At 39.2% G+C, this 20,679-nt stretch overlaps 3 protein-coding genes across 3 annotated transcripts; 1 reads left to right on the top strand and 2 right to left on the bottom strand.

Moving 5' to 3' along the window:
* The first annotated feature begins 27 nt into the window (after positions 1-27).
* LOC117750034 (UDP-glucose:glycoprotein glucosyltransferase 1-like) lies at positions 28-1,396 on the top strand. Its single transcript, XM_034560878.1, has 4 exons — positions 28-147; positions 251-367; positions 914-1,079; positions 1,256-1,396. Exons 2-4 carry the CDS (start codon positions 266-268, stop codon positions 1,279-1,281), a joined length of 294 nt encoding a protein of 97 aa, XP_034416769.1. The 5' UTR covers positions 28-147; positions 251-265; the 3' UTR covers positions 1,282-1,396.
* A 1,615-nt stretch (positions 1,397-3,011) lies between these two features.
* On the bottom strand, positions 3,012-15,499 carry dnajc3a (DnaJ (Hsp40) homolog, subfamily C, member 3a). Its single transcript, XM_034560877.1, has 12 exons — positions 15,226-15,499; positions 14,627-14,737; positions 14,378-14,502; positions 14,039-14,113; positions 12,504-12,656; positions 12,200-12,381; positions 10,986-11,105; positions 10,631-10,736; positions 10,413-10,533; positions 5,327-5,459; positions 4,790-4,938; positions 3,012-3,756 (listed from the first exon to the last, which is right to left on the bottom strand). Exons 1-12 carry the CDS (start codon positions 15,305-15,307, stop codon positions 3,614-3,616), a joined length of 1,500 nt encoding a protein of 499 aa, XP_034416768.1. The 5' UTR covers positions 15,308-15,499; the 3' UTR covers positions 3,012-3,613.
* Positions 15,500-16,107: 608 nt separating this feature from the next.
* LOC117750486 (claudin-10-like) lies at positions 16,108-19,051 on the bottom strand. Its single transcript, XM_034561723.1, has 5 exons — positions 18,794-19,051; positions 18,525-18,686; positions 18,355-18,436; positions 18,115-18,222; positions 16,108-18,020 (listed from the first exon to the last, which is right to left on the bottom strand). The coding sequence occupies exons 1-5, from the start codon at positions 19,023-19,025 to the stop codon at positions 17,831-17,833; spliced, it is 774 nt and encodes a 257-aa protein (XP_034417614.1). The 5' UTR covers positions 19,026-19,051; the 3' UTR covers positions 16,108-17,830.
* Between the last annotated feature and the right edge of the window lie 1,628 nt (positions 19,052-20,679).

The raw sequence follows: 20,679 nt of genomic DNA, 5'->3' as shown, positions 1-20,679 counted from the left end.
GCTCTCTGTCGCTCTCCCTATATTTTAACCAGCGCTCTGTATGTAGTAGATTTAAAGAAGTTTAGAAAAATTGCGGCTGGAGACAGATTACGAGGCCAGTACCAAGCCCTGAGCCAAGACCCCAACAGTCTGTCCAACCTGGACCAGGTATGTGACTCAGAGACGACATTATGATGCTTCTCCAGGCACCTGCTGTCCTTTTGTCGTTCGTTGTAATGAAACTTAATATTTTGTTTTCTGATATTTTTAGGACCTTCCCAACAACATGATCCACCAGGTTGCCATCAAGTCTCTTCCACAGGAGTGGATGTGGTGTGAGACCTGGTGCGATGACACCTCCAAAGTCTCGGCTAAGACCATAGACCTGGTGAGTCTGCAATAGTGTGGTGGGGAAATACCTGGAATTGCTACATAGTATATCATCAAATTATTTGTTTTCCTTCTATTTCGATAATAAAATCCCTTTTGTCTTTTTTCTTTTGTGTTGAAGAATGTTGATCATTTTAAAAAGGTTTTTTTATCAACCACTTTTTCCACCGTAGTTGCAGCTTTCTTGGTTATTATAATAGTGAAGTGCAGCTGCTGCAGCATATTCCCATCCACTAATGCCCATGAGGCACTTGGCATTTAGAAGACCACTGTGGAGCAATCCTGTAGTCTCCTAAACTAATTTATAAGATTACTGGACGCGCTCCAGTAGACTGGAATAGGAAGCATTGTCTCTTCATGGTACAGGACACCACTTGGTAATTCAGACACAAGACAGTGGCTAATGTCCTTTTAACAGAATTATAAATCAAATTAGGTTCAAATGCTTGCCGCAGAAAGTGATGGGAATGGCAATAGGACTTGCTGGGAGAAAGAGGCGCTGGTGGCTCAAATGGCGGTCTGTGTCTGCTTTTCTTTGCTGCAGTGCAATAACCCAAAGACCAAGGAGCCCAAGCTAACGGCCGCAGCCAGGATTGTGCCCGAGTGGGTTGAATACGACAACGAGATAAAGCAGCTCCTGGGACGGGTGCAGGAACAGGAAGACACGGCAACACAAAAACAGACTCCTTCTCCCTCACAGCATGACAAAGGTTACTAAAGAAACACTATTTATTCCACACTTTATAAGCCAGAAAAGTACAAATATCCAATGTACCTTTTTGTGTAATCAACTTCTTCTTCTTTTTTCTTGGCCAAATGTTTATCCCTCTCACCACTCGTTTTTATCCTTTCTTTCCAAAACCTCCACCCGACCCTCTCTGCACAGGAGACGACAGACGTGATGAACTTTAGTGCCTGGCAGCATCGCTCTGAGGAGGAAGGAGGCAGGAGGCAGCATTGTTCTAAGGAGGCAGGAGGCAGCATTGTTCTAAGGAGGCAGGAGGCAGCATCGTTCTAAGGAGGCAGGAGGCAGCATCGTTCTAAGGAGGCAGGAGGCAGCATCGTTCTAAGGAGGCAGGAGGCAGCATTGTTCTGAGGAGGAAGGAGGCAGGAGGCAGCATCGTTCTGAGGAGGAAGGAGACAGGAGGCAGCATCGTTCTAAGGAGGCAGGAGGCAGCATCATTCTGAGGAGGAAGGAGGCAGGAGGCAGCACCTTTTGCAAGCAGGCTTCCTGTGAAGCTTGGAGACCAGACAAATCCATCTCAACATAGCCACGGAGCATTGCATCCCCCGCCGGAGAAGGACGTGATATTTTCAGAGATGCCATGTCTGCTTCTGCAGTCAATGTCTTACAAAATTAACACATGATGCAAGTGTTAACTGCCAACTGTGAACTTGTGGGGCGCTATCAGCTCCACAATCAGGGTCTCGGTTAGTTTGTGGTTACCGGAGAATGAAGTGAGCAGAGGAAATAGTGGGGTGTGGTCAGTCAAAGCACTCTGATTAGGTTTGTTTAGAAATAAATGGTAAATTGCACTGAGAATGTATGCAAATAATCTAATAGTGAATGCACATCTCTGAGAATCTAATCTCAAAGTTTAATGTTTCTTATTCTAGAAAACGTTCTGAAAGCTGATGCATTTAGGTGTTCTTAATTTGAAGTTGACTAAAATGCCCAAACCCCAAAAATGTAATTTCACAACAGGCAGCAAAGTGGTTACAATTGACCTTGGGCACTGTGTGGTTATTATTGGGTGTAGTTTTTATTTTTGCTGAAGGAAGGATAGTCTAGGGAAGGTTTTCTTTTTTTAGTTGAGCCTTCTCTTGCGAGAATTATTCTATAAAAATTGGATCTAATGCTTACATCAAAAGATGGCTTTCATGGGCCTTAAAGGTACATTTTCTATCAGGGCTTTATTGATTTTCCTCATCACCATCAAACCCATAATGCTAATGTCCGGGTTTTGGAAAACGCAATGCGGATCATTTTAGTTATTACTTATTGAGCGTCTCTACAGTACATAGCCGCTCCTTTTTTTTATTATGAATTATAAAGTTAAAACGTGTCGTACAAAGTTTAAATGTGATCCACATTCAGCATCAATATGGCCGGTTCTGCACACACGTTTCCTTCAGTCCACATGGATCTGAACGCAGTGATAAACTTGTGTTTTGATTATATTTGTCAGTGGTACGTTGTCAAATGTAATCGATACAAAGTTTTACTATTTGGAAAGCGAGGCTGTGGTAGAAATAGTCAAAACAAATTAAATAAAAGTTCAGGTGTCATAAAGGTTGAAGAGTATCAGTTTATCTCAGCAGCTTCTTGCGTTACAGGTGTTTTTTTTTAAAAAACATGATTTGTGTAATCATCACTATCCAGTGCTGATCCTTTGACCCGTATGATGTGGGAGATGTCCGACTGCCCTCCCCCAAATGATCTTGTCAGTCTGTCCCGACAAAGTTACGTCATGCAACATTTATATTAGATGACAAACCAGGCAAGACTTAGTTATTCCTAAATGGATCAAACAATCCTCATTTGCACATTTATGGTCATGGTTTATGGATAAAATGGAAGTGTTGTTTACATCTTGCGTACATTCAACTTTACTGTATTACTTAATTTTTCATTATTCAAATTCCACAATAAATCAGTGTTTATTTTGTCTCAGGTATAACAGGTGTTGCTGCTCAAGCCCCCCCATCTTAAATTAAAAAAACTCAAGGGTGCTGCTCTCAGGACACAATCCTCTACTGTGTTGTCCAATAGAAATGTTTAAATTACTGTCTCGTGGGAGAACAATAAATACTTGCCACTTAACAGTTAATAGACAGTCTGAAAAAAAAAAAAAGGTACATAAATAGGTCTTTATTTACATTTCGATAAACTCCATCCATATAAAAATAGTACTGCGCCTATGTAAAAGTTGAATCTTATGAATGGATTATTAATTGTACAATACTTGGAAAGGATGCAAGTGTCAGAATCAACCACTCGCATATAACGGATAAAAGCTGCTCCACACATGGCAGATATTTGTTAGCATAGCAACAGACCCTCCCCAAATGGAATTCAAAGTTGTATTATTCAACAACAAAGATACATATTTAATTAAGGTCACTGAATTAAAGTCACGATTAGCTCCTCGTCCTTTGTGAGACATTCCTCATGCCATTGAGCTCCCTTTTAATAGGGAGGAAAATCCACAATCTGCTCCAGCTACGCTGGATATGAACTTCCTCAGTTGAAGTTGAACTTAAAGTTGAACGGTCCAGAGCCAAATGGATTGAAACCCTGATGATGATGATGGTGATGCTGCTGACGACCCTGCTGGCTCTCCGGATCCATGGGATCCTCCCCGTGGTCGAACTTGGTTCTCATCTCTAAAGAAAAATAGAACATGTCAGTACAGAACAACTTATTACTGAAATGAATATGTTCTTTAGCTTTTCATATAGGAAATCAATCCCTCCAGAAATAATTTTTAATTACAATTTTGTCTCAAACTAAGAATTTTAATTGTTTACATTTCAGTAATTTAAAAAAGTTAGCTTGAGCCAAAAGGTTATAGGTGGTTTGTGGATGATGCAGTTTGAGAAAAGAAAAAAAAAAAAAAAAAAAACTTATAAAAGACAGGTTTTACTTTATTTCACCCAATATTAGTCCAATTAAAATGGAGTTGGGGTAAATACGTGACACGAGTGCAGTTAGAGATCATGAGTATGCCAAAACTTGCCGGTATGTGTACTACAATTTGGTTCTGTAAGATTGAAGATTGTAAGATTGATGAAATAAAAAAAAGACACTGACGGTTTCAAACTAACTTAAAATAAAATAGCATGTACGTGCTGCTGTCGGCAGGTCCTGTGAATTTCTCTAAATGTCTTATTTTGTGGTCTTGTCTTTATTACTGGAGGTCTTGTGGCATAATGACAGAAGGTGGACCTTTATACGATCACCCACCTCGACCGGCCGGATGAACCGCCACTGAAAGTGGAGTCGACTGTTGCAGGAGGATGGGGAGAAGAGCCCAGATGGAAGCCAACCCGACTAGGACCTCCGGCTATTCGATACCCAATCTGTTCCCGGCTAATGTCGGGTCGCAGGGAAATTCACGCTAACCCGGCGAGAAGTTACAGAAACCTGGCATCCCGGATTAAGCTGCACTTGACGACGGATCGAGAGGAGGCGGACTCCCGTTTCCCTGATGTCAAATTTTTATTGTTAAGATGTCGGCCATATCGCCCAGAATTTATTTTTGGTTCCTACTGTTTGCATTCCTCTGGATTAAAAACAAATGCATTACCGTTTGCGTTTTGTTTGTCATTTGTTTCTTACGTAGCAAATGCTCTACAACTGCAAGGATGAATCATTGCATAATGACTGATCCTTAAAGTAGGGAGCTGGCCTTTTTACCTGGGTCAGTGAGAACTTCTTTAGCCCGAGCGATGTCTATAAACTTGTTCTCAGCCTTCTTCTTTTCCACTGGATCCTGGAAGTTGTCCGGATGCCACTGTAGTGCCAGTTTCCTGTAGGCTTTGATAATCTCTTTTTTCTGGGCAGTTCTGTGACAAACGGTTAAAGCATTAGCAGCACATTTCACAGGATAAAATATCTTCTTTTCAACAGAAGCGGTCAAGGTTACCGCATTGGCTGTCGTGTCATAAATCATCACGTTTCAATACAAAGAGTGCATTCATTGCCTTAAAATGTAATTCATCTTGAATTGTCGATAGTGCTTTTAAAAACACATTTTGTCAAAAGGGGGGACATGGTGTGGTTTTCAAAAGGAGCAGGGCTCGTTTGTAGAGCAGTGCTTGTTAAACAAAAACAAATTAGCTTTCTAATGCCGTCTTGTAAAGCAACTCATTTGTAAAATATTTTAAAAAGATTCCACAATAACATCTGTAATTCAGTAAATAAACGTCCACAACTCCAGTGATCAGTGCCCACCTCTTCACTCCCAGGATCTTATAATAATCCCTCTTCTGAGACTGTTTGAGAAGTCGCTGAGCTCTCTCCAGGCCTTCTTTTATCTGATGGTCGTTCTCACTGTGTTGTGCCGCAGTCTCGTAGTCCTGAATAGCTGGAGAAAAGAAAAAGAAATGCCAGAATCAGCATCGCTTACTCATCCAAAGCAGCTGATGGGAAGTGAAGTATAGTATTTAAAAGACAATGGAGGGAAGCACAGGACCTCAAGGTCAAGTGTCTGCTCAAGTGTCTTTGAGCAAGGCACAGGGTCATGTCATGTGTCTGAGCCTCCACTTTGATAAAGAACCAATCAAAAGACACACGAGAATGTACAGGCATCTTTTCATCCATCTTAAATGTAGCTATTGTGACACCAATATCGCTCTTTTTATTACACATTATGTGGAACTTTGGCAGCACATTGAAACCCTTTGATGACTCAACACAAGAGAGCGGTGCTGGTTAGAGTCCATTAAAAAAGGACTAAGACTCTAAAGCCAAGCGAGCAGCTCGGTGACGCTGTACTTTGAAACGCCAACACGCTCACAAAGACAAAAAGAAAAAGCTTGGAAGATTTCAAATGTTTTTTATAATTTGAATAATAATAATAATAATAATACATTTATTTATATAGCACCTTTAAAAACAGAGTTTACAAAGTGCTCTACATATAAGCAAGGTAAAAACATAACATCAATAGAAGTAAACATTTCAGAAAATACATGAGGCAATGAACACAATAGAGGAATAGAAAATTACAAATACAAAATAAAAGCAGAACAGACAAACTAAAATAGGGGAAACTGCATAAAAGGACGACATCACTTAAAAGCAGTTCTATAAAAATGGGTTTTAAGAAGTGATTTAAAAGAAGCTACTGATTCTGCTAGTCTTATCCTCTCAGGTAGGTCGTTCCAAAGTCGAGGGGCTCTGAAAGCACTGTCACCCTTTGATTTAAGCCTTGACTTTGAAGGTCTTGAAGGGTCTTGAAGGGCCCCACCGGAGGATCTAAGGCTGTGAGCTGGCTCATAAGGGGCTAACATTTCAATGATGTAGCTTGGGGCCAGACCCAGGCGTGCTTTAAAAGTGAGCAGAAAAATCTTAAAATCAATTCTAAAACTAACAGGGAGCCAGTGGAGAGAGGCCAGGACTGGAGTCATGTGATGCCGTCTGTTAGAACTAGTCAGAAGCCGAGCTGCTGCATTCTGGACTAGTTGGAGGCGGGAGATGGATTTTTGATTTATGCCGGAAAGGAGGGAGTTGCAGTAGTCGAGTCGAGAGAAAATGAGTGCATGAATGACTTTTTCCAGATCTGAGCGTGACAATATGGGTTTGATTTTTGAGATTATTCTTAATTGAAAGAAGCAGGACTGGACCATTTTTTCGATCTGTGATTAAAAATTTAATTGAGAGTCAAACATTACACCCAAATTTCTGGCAACAGGTTTTAAATAAGCAGCCAGGGGACCAAGTTGACTCTTGATGAGACTGGTGTTATTGTTTGGGGAACTGAATAATATGACTTCTGATTTGGAGTTATTGAGCTGAAGAAAATGTTGAGCCATCCAGCAGTTTACGTCAGAGAAACAATCTAAGACAGCAGCCAGGCTCTCTGGGTCACCAGGTCTCAGCGGAAGGTATATCTGTGTGTCGTCTGCATAGCAATGAAAAGATACACTGTGACGCTGGAGGATTTGGCCGAGTGGAAGCATGTAGATAGAAAATAAAAGTGGACCTAAAATTGAACCTTGTGGTACACCACAGGTAATGTGAGTCGTGGAAGATGAGTGATTACCTATGGTGACCGAGTACGATCTTTCTAAAAAGGTAAGAATAAAACCAGCCAAGTGCAGTGTCCTCTAAAACCTGACTGAAATTTCTCAAATATATTATTATGATTCATAAAAGCTAGGAGTTGTGTTGAAACCACTTTTTCTAAAACTTTTGATACAAATGGAAGTTTTGAAATTGGCCTAAAATTGGAAACAGAAGGATCAAGCTTAGGTTTCTTTAAAAGAGGTTGTACGATTGTATGTTTAAAAATCAATGGGAAAGTACCACTTGCTAAGGAGCTATTTATAATTAATAAAATACTGGGCCCTACAGTGCCAATAACCTCTTTGAGAAATTTAGTAGGAATAAAATCAAGGCTGCATGTGGCTGATTTCATGTGTGATATAAGTTGGGATAAAAAGGGCAATGATACAGGCTGAAAATAACTAAAATAGTTTTGAATGTCCCTACTGGTATGTAAAACTTGGGTTGGGGGGATAATTTGTTGTCTTATATTATAAATAATGTAAAAACTTCTCACACATCTCTTGTGAGGCATCAATAAAATGACAGGGGGAGGTGTTTATGACCTTGAATAAGACTCTGGGGTTTGAATGATTGTTTAGAATTAAATTGGAGAAGAGGTTTTTGATTCTTTAACTGCCTTTTGATAGTTATTCATTGCCTCTTTCCAAATATTATAAAAATATTTGGAGGGCAGTTTTTCCCCATTTTCTTTCCTTTCTCCTACAGTCTCTCTCAAGTTCTTTGGTGGATTCATTTAGCCAGGGCTGTGGTGTTCTGTTTAACTTGTTGACCTTGTAGGGGGCAACAGAGTCCAGGACGGTCTGACAGGTGTGATTAAAAAGAGAGACCAGCTCCTCCATCAGAATGTGGATTAAAAGCAGTTAAAGAAGTAGCAGTAAAACGCTCTGAAAATTTGCTAGCAGACATGGAATTAAAAACCCGGTAATGGGCAGGTGTACTGTGAGAAGTTGGGATAAAACCACACTGAATAAAATTGCTTTGTGATCAGCCACACAGATATCCTTAATTTTTAATTTCAACGTTATGAAGCCTCCAAGCTTCTAACTATTATCATTATGGAGAAAGTATATTTTAACCAACTACTGAAGCTTGCTGAGACTATTGTGACAAAAAGGTGCACGATGCGAGAGAGCATTTCCATTGCCTCTCAACATGACGACGCCCGAGCCAGCGGATTGTAGCCAAAGGTGGCGAGAGTACAAACGACGGGGAACGTGCCGACGGAGCCAACAGAGGGAACCGGAGGGCGAACCGGAGGGCGGGTGCTACGGAGGGCGGGTGCTACGCTTGAAACCGCCATGCGAGAGCAAGTCAGTGGGGAATGCACAAAAAGCAAAGTGCCTCTCCAGTGAAGCAAGGAGGAGCTTGATAAACACACAAAGGAGGGAGCATGTCTTCAGGTAGACGTTACTCCAGTATTTCTTTACATAGCAAATAGTTGTTTGCTGCCATATTAATGCTCTGAATGTTGTATTTGTAGTTAAAGTACGAAATCAACCGTCAAGCATGTATAGAAAAGGGCCCGATTGAAAATAATGTACATTTAAAAAAATATTATTGCTGCCAGAATCATTGGTATTAAATATTTTAATATATCACGGTTACAAACATTATGACTAAGATACAACTATTTGACAACTGTCCTTATTAATCCCATCTCTGAACGCGTTTGATCTTACGCTATTAAAGAAGCAATTTTATTCACCAGCACCTTCAGCTGCAGGCTGTTTGTGTGCACACGTTGGGGCTTTGAGGCTCGTTTACCCTGTGAGGCGTACCGAGGGGAATTCAACACCCACGAGTTCTGACAGTTTATGACAACATCTGCAGCCTCAGTATGTTATTACTCCACTGCTGACCTTTCTGGAGTGATGGTGATGACAATTGTGGGCTTAATTGGACGTTTGTGTACATTTAAAAAATAATAATAATGATACGTTAGTGGGAAATACGTTTGATCCTCTTATTACAAATAAAAGCAATCATATTTTGGGGTTTATACACTATGTCGTTAACTGGAACATTATAGACGAATTTAAGGTTTGTCGATTATATAATCTACGTCGTGGAGCTTTAATCCCGTCTCATTTATGTTTTCTAAATAGCTTCTATTTTCTTTGTGTACATGTTCACTTTTACATTGAACACCCTGAGGAAAAAAAAGTGAACTAAAAACAGACATTAGTAGCAGTTTGGTACTTTTGAACTCGTTAGCAGCGCACTATTTCTGTGTTCTTCGATATGTTTGTCACAGTTATTAGTTGAGGCACATGCACACATTTGTTGTAGGTTTTGCCTGCTTGTTTCACTTTAAGAACATTGTGAAGATCGCCAATGGCCTGGCTTCGAGTACTCCACCACCGTCAATTTGTGTCCACAACATTGAGTCTATCAATATCAATCATATACGTTCTTTCCCTCTCTAAAAGCCCAATGGTCCCTCTGTCAATCAGTTGTATGAATAACCGGGCTGCTATCAGGCGACAGGTTGAATGACGGCTGGGACAAAAACTATTCACAATCTGTCATCACTGGACTTTCTATGGAAGACCGTTATTTCTGCCTAATTCTCCCTCTGCTAGGGAAGGCTTTATGGAGATAGTAAGTGCTCCGTGTGTCTTGGCATTGTCACTGAAGAATGGCTTTAGGCTTGATTAACAAGTAATTTTGCATAATTTTAGCCAGCAGTGCAGAGCAGCTCTACATCTTGTAGGTTCTACTTCTAACACACCTAATTTTAACTGTACTGTATGGGATAAATGTTCTAACAAATGCCATTTGTCTTTTTTATGCTTTAAATGGTTATATGGTTTAACAAAATTAGATGTGGACACTGCTATATTGTTCCATTTTGTTCTTATTTAAATTCAAAGTGGATTTGGGGATGAAGAGAAACATTGTGTTAAATGAGGAAAACTTTAAGTGGATGTAAGCATCCATCACTTTTCTGACTAAATGTTATATTATATTTAAACTTAATTTCACTGTGTATTTCTTTATGTTACAAGGACTCCCTGTGTTAGACTCCTGCCATGACACCAGCGTACAGTGCAATAGAGTTTGGATTATTACAACATACACTCATCAGTTGATGTGGTACACTTAACTAAAAAGTGGAGATTGGTAGACTCACTCAAAAACATTTAGTGTGATCCAGGTTCTGAGTGTGGAAATTTAACAGACTCACCTTATTTAATTGAAAAATAAATAGATCTTAACAACATACAGCTACATCTGACAGGCTCACCTTCCTCATACTGTTCATCTAGGAGATAGGCCTCAGCTCGGTCCTTCAGCACGTTAACGTTCTCCGGATCAGACTGGAGAACTTCTCCACATACTGACAAAGCTCTGCTAGCCTGCTGGGCCTGTTCATCACACACACACACACAGACAGAAGTTAGTTAGATGTAGTGTAGGTCAAAGACTGTTACTACATCCCGTGGTAGTAGTAGGGGGTCTTACCTGAGCCAATGCATGGCACATGCGCTCCTTGGCAAGGAGAGAGAAGTGGTGCACATTGGGCTCGGTCTTCATGACAGTCTCATATTTGCTCACTGCGTCTTCATACCTAGAGCAGAAAGCAGGTGGGTGTTTGAACAACGCTGCGACACCGTCAATACAGCCGAATGCGATTCGGATCATTGCACACGCATCATGCCGCTCTGTTATTTGCTTTGTTTAGTCTTGCGAGTACGATATCTTATGCATGTCAAGTGAGATCCATTAGAATTAAGATGGGTTTAGCGTGCCAGTTCATGAGATCAGAAAGTAAAAAGGAGTCATTCTGGAGGCGATGCAATAGCCTGAACACACACACCTCTGCTCTTGGATGAGTTCCTCTGCAGACCGGATCTGTTTGTTGAGCTTCTTGACCTGCTTGTAATGGCTGTAACACTGTTGGTGATCAGGATCAAGCTTCAGGCACTCTCGAACCTCACTGCAGATCATACGAGATGAGGGGGAAGGTCAGAACAGGACAATTTTACAAATTACCTGATGTTCCTGCTATATTTTCAACTTCTAAAAAAGGCGTGGACAAAATAAAAACAACAACACTTTAAGATAATACAACAGATTTTAAACTATGTTGTCACCAAGCTTTAGTTTGTCTTGTTAAAAAAAAAAAAATAGCATAAGCAAGGGTTGCTGAGGGTCTACTGATGATAATTGCTCCTCAATCAGAATCAGCTTTATAGGCCAGGAATGAGTGCACACACAGAAATAGAAACAGCTTAAAATAAGGATGTACAAACTAAATGACAAGGATAAACATCATATCATGTCTATAAATGTGGCTGTTTCAGAAGTGCAATAGTACAGAGCGCAAATATGCTGAAATAAATATTGAACAATTAATGAAACTTGACTTATTAAATGCAGTATTTTGACCGAGGTAATAATTGTCTTTGTTACATAGGCAAGAAATGATGAGCTAAATTCCAATAAGCATTATGAGCCAGTTATTAAAAATCTAACTTAGGCAACGTGAGAAAACTTACAGAGGTAGAAAATGGCAAGATAGTGTTTCTGCATGTAGTTCACTGCCAATATTGAGGAGTGATGACTGAAAGATATTAATACTTTGATGTGTCATTACGAAAGGAAATAAACCATAAAGTTTAGAGAAAATGGTCTCAACAATAAGCAAACTTAATGAGCCATTTGCTGCAGAACTATTGGAGTTACATCGTAAGATTTTATTTTGTCCAGCTCCTCATCACATAAAAACAAATGCTAGAAATATGTATTCATGAATATTACTTCTATCCTAAACAATCTACACTAATCAAAGAGCTTTAATCAATGGACTACAAAAAAAAACAGAGGGCCTTTGGAAGGAAAATGTCAATGTAGAAAAATCGTTTTCATGTAATCTATGAGAGATATGACTGTGCCATGTGTATTCTGGAGAACACCTTAGTAATTAGTAAATTATCCCCTGGTGACTATTAAATCCTGATACTTGGCACGATGTCAGAGAGTGATACCATGTGGGAGCCTTTAAGAAAGCGGTCTGCAAATGAGTCTTACTTGAGGGACATCTCGTGGTCTCCAAGATTATAGTAGATGGAGCTGAGTTTGTAGAAAGCCTGGGTATTGTCATTCTTTAACTTGGATGCAGCTTTGAGGTCATTGATGGCTTTCCCCATCTCTCCCATTAGAATAAAACACTCTGCTCGCATCTCACGAGAGGCAACATCCCAAACGCAAGTCTGTAACAGGCAGAAAATATCTAGTTATTATACAAATGCTCTGTCAACTCTGCGGTGATTAACATGGACAATGTGATGCTTGCAAGAAAAATTGGGCAACGCTGACCAGGTAGATTTCTTACCTCAATGATAGTGTCAAGCTGGGCAGCAGCTGTCACATAATCCTGGCTGTTGAAGCTGCTGCGTGCCTGAGCCACTAGTCGCTGAATTTCATCCGCCTGTATCAGCTGACTCTGGGCTTCTCTCTCCTCTTTGTCGCTGGGGTTGGATTTCAGCTGGAACATCAAGACAGACATTAGATTGCATTATCATGGCATGATTAAAGCAGTCGATCTGGGAAAAACATTAAGAGTAAAGAGAATTGTATTCATTCCAATAAGAGCTCCTAGATTTCTGAAGAGCAATGCTCATCATTCTATAAACCCATTACATTATAATCATCCTCATCATAGAGGTCATCATATTCACAAGAGAAATCTCACGGTTTCCTGCAAGCTCAGCTTCGGGAAAAAGCGTAATGCATAAATGTGATGCATTAACGTTGTGTACTGCTGAAGCAGCAGGACAGCATGCACCTCTGGCCAGAGCCTTCAACTTTATACCCGCAAAATGTTGCCCTTGTAAAACTGTCCGAGCTCAGATGTCTGTTGGCCTCTGCTGGGAATGTGGCCCCTTGCCCTTTTGAGGAAGTCTCACACTTGATTGCAATTATATACTCACAATTCCATAGACACTCCCAGAAAGTGACTGTTTAACTTTTAGTATTTAAAAAACCATACAGTTTAGGAGCCTGTAGCACAGTGAACTCTTTCAACCGGAGGTTTTACATTACAGCCTGACAAACAGGAATAGACCTACATATAATAAAGTCAAATCAAAAGTTGACTGGTTTTTCAGGTGTATGAGGCTGCAGGCCCACCATATATGACATTCACATGCAATCCCAATACAAAAGAGGAACTTTATTTTTTGCCTGCAGGATTATCTCCCCTGAGAATTGAGCAGCTTAAATGGAACCTAAGAATTAAAATTGCAGATATAACGCGGGCATCTATGTCTTCTGGGAGTGTTGTGAAACCTCTCAGTAAAAAAAGTAATTCTAATGGAAAATGCATTTGCAAGCTCCAGTCTTGATCTTTAACGAGCACCTTAAAATGATCCCTTAAGGCCCAAATAAGAGTTCACTGGCAATTTAATTATTATCTACATATTTCATGATGGCTTATGGATCCAGGGTATCCCTGTTCTCTAAGGTCTTACGTGGCCATGAGTATCCGTTTTTAAACTTCCTTTTCACTGAGTTTCAAAGCCTTTTGTTGAGTCCATTCAACTTATTAATAACAAAACCTCTCACGTGGTCAACCTCACAAAATAAATGTATAGTATCTTGAAATAAACACAAATAAAGTGTGCACTCCGCATAGAGAAATAAATAGCCTTCACAACAATAAAGCTGTAAATTACAAATGAATAAATAAAAGTATTGTCCCTATTACGAATCATTTTTGAAGAAAAAAAACCCCCCATGAGATTAGATTCCCTGTAACACCAGGCTACAGACCAACACTGACACCTCCTGGTGATCTCTGCTTATCTAACAGTAGTGACTTCTTATTCTTGTTGCTGTGGAGTTTAAAGCGGATATTCCAATACTTACCACCTTCTTAAAGTCACTCTCTGCTTCATCGAGTTCCCCCTGCTTCAGAAGGAGATTTGCTCTCTGAAGGCGTGCCTGTTAAGAGGAGGCAGACAAGACTTATTTTGCACACGTTTACAAATATTCTGTAGACATATAGTGTCAACACAGCTGACCAGTTTTCCAGAACAGCTGCTGCCTGGGGCTGATGTAAACATTTGCACATCTATTGTATGCGAATGAACCGCTTTCTTCTAATTATTTGTTGAAGTGCTATTCTCACATAATTATGCACGCCTGCAGTTTGACAACCGTGTGCAACTAACTATGTAAAGAAAAAAAAAATGTGGACCAACTCACAGATGTGAAGTCAGGTTTGAGTTCAATAACTCTGCTTAAATCGGGCAGTGCAGACTTTGACTTCCCCATGGCTAGAAACACTGTAGCTCTCCTGTAGTGGGCCATGTAGTTCTTGGGATCTCCATCTGACAGATGGACAAAGTAAACGTGACTATACAACTTTTGATATATATTATTCATTTCATTGATTCATTTCATTGAGTAAAAACTAACTTTTGTTATTGTTTTAACTCGGAATGCAGCACTTACCCACAGCAGCATGGAAATGAGAGAGGGCATCGGCCAGCTGGCCAGCGGCGAGCAGTTTCTTCCCCATCTCCATGTGACTGTCCACACTGCCATCCCTGCCACATTTCACTCCTGAACAAAAATTAAACCACGTTAACAAAGTGATATCACCACCGACTAGTTGCTCCACTCGTTCCCGGAAACCAACCGTTGCCGCAATGACAGGAGGCACCACGTGGCGTGACAATAAGCTCGGTAACAATAAGAGAGAATACTTTTGGCACGTCGGGAAGCTAACGCTAGCTGTCATACGTCACGCCAAAGTTACGTTGCTGAAGCTGACGCGAGGCTAACGTTACCAAAGTGGCAGCTGAGTGCACGTGGAGCCTGAACTAACCGGCTGTCGTTGCTTTAACTATAGCTATCGATAGAAGTTAACGGAAGTATTTAGCCAGTTTAACGTTAGCCAACTGTCATCAACTTCACTAGCTAACGTAGTTAACTATTGACTATAACCACAAGCGGGTTGTCCAAGCCGGGTCGATGTCATATGATAGTTAACGATTAGCTACGTCTATTAGCCACTTACAATAACAGGCTTGGTATCGTCTGCTTCTTACCTTCATACCTCATGTCAATCAAAACAAGAACATAAGGGATGTAAGTCAGTAATTTGTGAGCGACATGGTCGATGGAAACCATGGTTCAACTTGCATCAGACAGGTCCACTCTCGTTGTCTCGCGCACTTCAGCCGATGCTATTCTTTACTAGTGTTTGGCTTAATTCTCAACAGTCCCATGTGTTGGCCGATATTTATTCATCGTTGCTTCTCTTTTCCCAGTCAAAGCGGACCAGAGTACGGCCGGTCGTGTGTGACTGTGATTGGCTGGATTGTTAGGAAAACACCGCCCACTTCTGTTGGTTCAACAGAGAGCAGCCACGGCAGCACAAGACTTGTCGTTACCGTGCGCGTGTGCGCGTGGTCTTGTTTTTCTACATCTTGAGGAACCACACGTTGTGGGGTCCAACAGCTTTGTGGGGAACACAGTTCTGGACCCCACAAACCACCTACCGCAATATGTTAGTTCATGGGGGCCCGTGGGTCATAATGTACAAAGTGAGCTCAGGGTGTCCATGGAGAAAGATTTGGGCTGTAAAACCCACAAGTAAAACCTTAAATTGAGTGTATTATACTTATACGTTGACTTATTTATTCCATATTTAGTAATAGTAAATCTGTAGAGAATTATTTTTATAATAGAATTGGGCTTGTGTGTGCCTATTCTTCACTGATCAGGATTCAAGGATTTAAGGTTTTTTATTTGCCATTTGTGCCTGGACCAACAGTCCAGACACATTGGAACTCTTGTGCAGGGCTCGCCGAGTCAACGGTTCAGAGATAACATTATAATAAGAAAGAAAAATAGAAAATATGGAAGAAAAACACTATACAGAAGTGGCGGTACTAGGACAAGAGAGGTGCTAATATGTACAGTTTGTGATACAGCTTTAAATTAGACAGTTTTAAATGATATAGTTTTAAGTAATAATGTCACAGAATGTTTGTAATTATAAATCATTAGTCCTTATTCATTATTTTTTATAAAAATAATTACATTTATTTTGTGTAGCCCAAAATTACAAATTTGCCTCAGAGGGCTTTATAATCTGTCCACATACGACATCCTCTGTCCCGGGACCTCACATCGGTACAGGAAAAAACCTTTACCGTGGAGAAAAAGGGAAGAAACCTTTTGAAGAGCAACAGATACAAGATACTTTCAAGATAAAATATTTGTTATTAATTCTACACAGCTGAGTTAGTGGTAAATAGTAGACTGGGACATATGGTTCTTATGAGAGTGGTAAATAAGGGAGCAAACATTCAGCAATGGTGGAAACTTTCAGATGATTTACTTAAGTAAAAGTAGCTGTATCACTAAATTAACACACTCATTAACATACATATTTTTTGTAAAAGTCCTACATTCAACATTTTACTTAAAAGGCCAGAGTGTAGCATGTAGGGTGATGTATTTGCAGGAATGGAATATGATATTATGATGTTTTCCCTGAAAATAACATTAATTGTCTTTTTTTACCTTAGAATGAGGCATTAATATCTACAGGCTTCTTCACGGAGTGAGGCACCACCATGTTTCTGCAGTAGCAAGAACAAAAAAAACACTGGCTCTAGAGAAGGCCATCCCCTTTTGCATTGACTGCATAGAACTACTTGGCACAAGGGAAAAGTTGAAGTTGTGTCACAATCTGCATCCTCACCGCTAGATGCCGCCAGATCCTATACACAGGCCTTTTAAGTAAAAGTATAGAAGCATATAAATATCAAATGTAAAATGACTCCTTATGAAAATGGTACCTGGCAAAATTATTATGTACAGAATCATTATTATTGATGCATTAACCTGTACGCAGTATTATAATGTTTTAGTTAGCCGAGGTTTAGCTAACTTTAACTGCTATATAGACTATATAGACTAAACTATAACCAAGCACATATATAAACAGATCAGTTATTGCATGAAGAATCCTACTCTGCCAATTAACTAGTAATTTTAGGTGTCAGATAAATGTAGTTAAGTAAAACGTTTAAAAAAAGAAGATCTGCAATGTAGTGAAGTAGAGTAAGTACTGTACATCAAAACTATATGTAAGTACAGCGATTGAGTGAATGTACTTAGTTACTTTACACCAATGATATTTAATGAGCAATATTTAAATCCTGATGAGTCTATCTAAAACTAGGTGTAATTCACATATTCATTGAACATTTAGGTTAATGGCACATTTTATAAAAACCTGACTAATTAAAGCTTTAGAGATGTGTGGCTTACATGTTTAGTCAATGTAAAGTCCGACCATTAATACAGTAGTTATATCTGTGTTCATATTTCATACATAGTTATATTTATATCTAAATCAAGTTATTATTATTATTATCTACATTTCGTATTAAAACATTTATTAGTGGCAACAACAACAGCAAAACATCCAAATAATTACACATGTTTTGCGTCTTGATTATCACAGAGTCAGTGCTTTTTCCTTCTATGACTAGTTAATATGTTTGCTGTGGAAAAAGGTAATTTCTAAATCGGACATTAAAGCTAAAATATGGATTTTGAAATATAGAATGATCACGAAAATAAAGCCACACGTACATTTTATGGACAAGGACAGAAACACAGACTATTGAAAAGAAGTCACACGTATGCATTTGTAGCTGTCGTCTTGGTCGTAGTGGTGATTCCAGAGAGGCTGCTGCCGCTGCTGCCCCTGGTGGTCCCGGATTTTCTGCTCCCACTAGTCCCTGTGCCACCTGAAGAAATGCTTTTTTTTGTCGAAACAACTGTGTAGGCATCAGGCGCCTGGTAGTCAGGGTATTTTTGTGAGCTGTGAGGTTAGGATTCATGAAATGGGCAGTTATTTTACTGTAGATATTAGAAATGCTGGAATGAAAATTTCAGTGACAGTGGCATAATTTTACCTTGAGTCGCACCCTTCCATCCCTGCAAAGATACTGTAAATAAGGCCTCCAGCAACAAGTAAGGTGGAGCCTCCCCAGCCGATAAAGACACCAACACCTATTTCAAATCTGGCAATAAATACAAGAATAATATATAAATGTACAATTCTCCCTTGATAGAGTACTCTGGTAAATGATGATGCATGATATAATGTGAGTTTGTAGTATATTTTATCAATGTCACTTCAAATGTGCACATACTTTTGAGGTTTGTAGTTAGGGTCCTGGAAATCTGCTCTAATTTTGTTTCCATAATAGGAGAAAGCAACCATAGAACACATCCCTAAAACAATAGGAACATAATGATGTTAAAATTAATCTTATAGTGTATTGCTATGTTACTTATTTCAAATAAATCTGTAATGGCTTACCTCCAATAAGGTAGTTCATGCCCCCAGCAAATGTTACTCTTGCATTAATAATCTCTGTTCCACCAATCTTAGTGCACTTCATTCCCACTAAGACTAGAATTGATCCAAAGAAAGCCAGGATAATACAGATGATGATGAGCGCACGGCACATGTGAATGTCCCCTGTCCAAGAACAGCAAAGTAATAATACGCAGCATCCATTAAAATGTGCAGTAAAAAAGACTATGGGTCTTGTTTTTACTCTTCATCATGCCTTGTGCTTTACTTACAATGCAGAGCGAGCATTGATGGAATTCCCTTGCAGTCAGATACTCCAGTTGAATCAGAAATGCAATCCTTCCACAGGTTGGAGAAGTAGTTTGAGGTGGTCAACACAATGCTGTTTACCTCAGACCATGTCCAGATCTCTGTGGGCATTGTGGAGCAAACCAGGATCCATCCTGTGACACAGACTACAAAGCAGCCGATCTCCGTGTACATCACCACAGTCCTGTAACTCATGCTTGCTTTAAAGTTGAGCCTCTATGCAGAGAAAGGTACAATTCAACAGCTTCTGATCACAAACTGAGGAGCCCCGCAGGAAACACACCCACTATAGGCCACACTTGGTTTGTGTACATCATCACATGTTGTGTCTTGACCTGTGTTTCCACTGTTTTGTGATGGCCACTTTGATGATGTGTTTTTTGTTGGTATAATACACATGAGCCGAACAGCATGGGTTCAATCTTATGTACCATTCATCTCTTACTACAGATCATGTGTTAAAGTCTAACAATTATTTTGATGATATTTACAATTGATATGAAATGATTTATAAATGATTACACTATTTTGTTATACATTGATTATGTTGACAGAAGCATAATTCACTCATTTGTGTAAAATGTTTGAACTGAGGAAATGCTGGTGCAAAATTGTGAGGACTATCATTAGTAAAATTACTAAGTAATACACTACATTAAATACAGAAAAAAATGTACTCAAGGTATTGTTGATATTAAGAAATAATAAGAGTTGATTACTTTTCAAGCTCTGCTTGTAGCAAGAAGTAGTTTGTCCTTGGTTTTATCCGCTCCACAAGTGTAAGGGCACTTCATCCCAACATAGCAAAGTAATACACCAAAAAGCCCAAAAGTTAATAACATTAGCAATCTTCCTGGAGCAAAGCTGGGAGAAGCAGAAAGAAATAGTTCAGGCAATATGAAAATGAGAACGTATTTAACAGAATAAATTCAACTTTCAGGACCTTGTTCAAATTACCTCAGAAAGAAAAGAAGCCGATATGAGTATGAAATCGAGGATATCCAAAGTGCCTTATATTAACTATAGGGATTAAATACAATAATGTGAACAATGTCACTATAAAATGAAGCAAACATATATTGTTTATTGGTCCACTGCACAATTGTTATCCCTGGTCTATTTATTGTTTATTTACGAAATATGTCACTGAAAATGCTCTGGGACATATTAAGACTTTTCACCTTACCTTTAAATATGTTTGATGACACTGTAAGATTTATTAGTTGAGTTTCTCTTACATTTACTTATTCTTGTCTATTTCTTTATTTTTTTTTTAACTTTTGGAGAGATCTCAGATGTATTAGTACCATTATAATGAGTTACTTTATATATTTGTACACTGTTTGATGTTATTGTCTGACAGATGACGTACATGAGTTGATTAAATTGAAGGTGATAATCAGTGTTGATTGAGGAGCATGTATAAGTATATATATACATACAGTATATATTCTAGTAATCTAGTAATGTTACTGCTAAAATACCTTATTATGGTCTGACAGACCAAAATGTTGTGTTTTAAATTTAAATTAGATACAAAGATACAATCAACATATGAAATACAAAATAACACACACATTGCCACATATATACAAAATATATACAAAAAAATACATTAATATCAACAAATTGTTCTGCTATTAGACACCACCAGTTTTATAGACTGCTATATTCAGTGCTTTATATTCACATTAATCAAACATACATATCTTATCAAAGTGATGCATCCTGGAGGAGTTGCTGTACTGTGGAGGCAGGCTCTGGTTTACAGACTTTGCCTGCCCTCTCAGGTCGGAGGAGATATGAGAATGTGAGGCAGCGCTGTTGTAGATAGAAATTTTGTCACAGA

The sequence above is a fragment of the Cyclopterus lumpus genome, chromosome 21 (assembly GCF_009769545.1).
Source record: "Cyclopterus lumpus isolate fCycLum1 chromosome 21, fCycLum1.pri, whole genome shotgun sequence".
Taxonomy (NCBI): Eukaryota; Metazoa; Chordata; class Actinopteri; order Perciformes; family Cyclopteridae; genus Cyclopterus; species Cyclopterus lumpus.
This window is presented reverse-complemented; position numbering and strand designations above follow the sequence as displayed.

What these genes read in the sequence shown, in the direction of transcription:
- LOC117750034 (XM_034560878.1), top strand. Translation starts at nt 266, where the DNA reads ATGATCCACCAGGTTGCCATCAAGTCTCTTCCACAGGAGTGGATGTGG. An exon ending in CGGCTAAGACCATAGACCTG is followed by an intron (nt 368 to 913) that starts GTGAGTCTGCAA and finishes TCTTTGCTGCAG; the next exon opens with TGCAATAACCCAAAGACCAA. An exon ending in TCCCTCACAGCATGACAAAG is followed by an intron (nt 1,080 to 1,255) that starts GTTACTAAAGAA and finishes CTCTCTGCACAG; the next exon opens with GAGACGACAGACGTGATGAA.
- dnajc3a (XM_034560877.1), bottom strand. Translation starts at nt 15,307, where the DNA reads ATGGTTTCCATCGACCATGTCGCTCACAAATTACTGACTTACATCCCT. An exon ending in AGAGTGACTTTAAGAAGGTG is followed by an intron (nt 12,657 to 14,038) that starts GTAAGTATTGGA and finishes TTGATGTTCCAG; the next exon opens with CTGAAATCCAACCCCAGCGA. An exon ending in GACCACGAGATGTCCCTCAA is followed by an intron (nt 11,106 to 12,199) that starts GTAAGACTCATT and finishes TATGATCTGCAG; the next exon opens with TGAGGTTCGAGAGTGCCTGA.
- LOC117750486 (XM_034561723.1), bottom strand. Translation starts at nt 19,025, where the DNA reads ATGAGTTACAGGACTGTGGTGATGTACACGGAGATCGGCTGCTTTGTA. An exon ending in CATGAACTACCTTATTGGAG is followed by an intron (nt 18,437 to 18,524) that starts GTAAGCCATTAC and finishes CTATTGTTTTAG; the next exon opens with GGATGTGTTCTATGGTTGCT. An exon ending in ATGGAAGGGTGCGACTCAAG is followed by an intron (nt 18,021 to 18,114) that starts GTAAAATTATGC and finishes CTAACCTCACAG; the next exon opens with CTCACAAAAATACCCTGACT.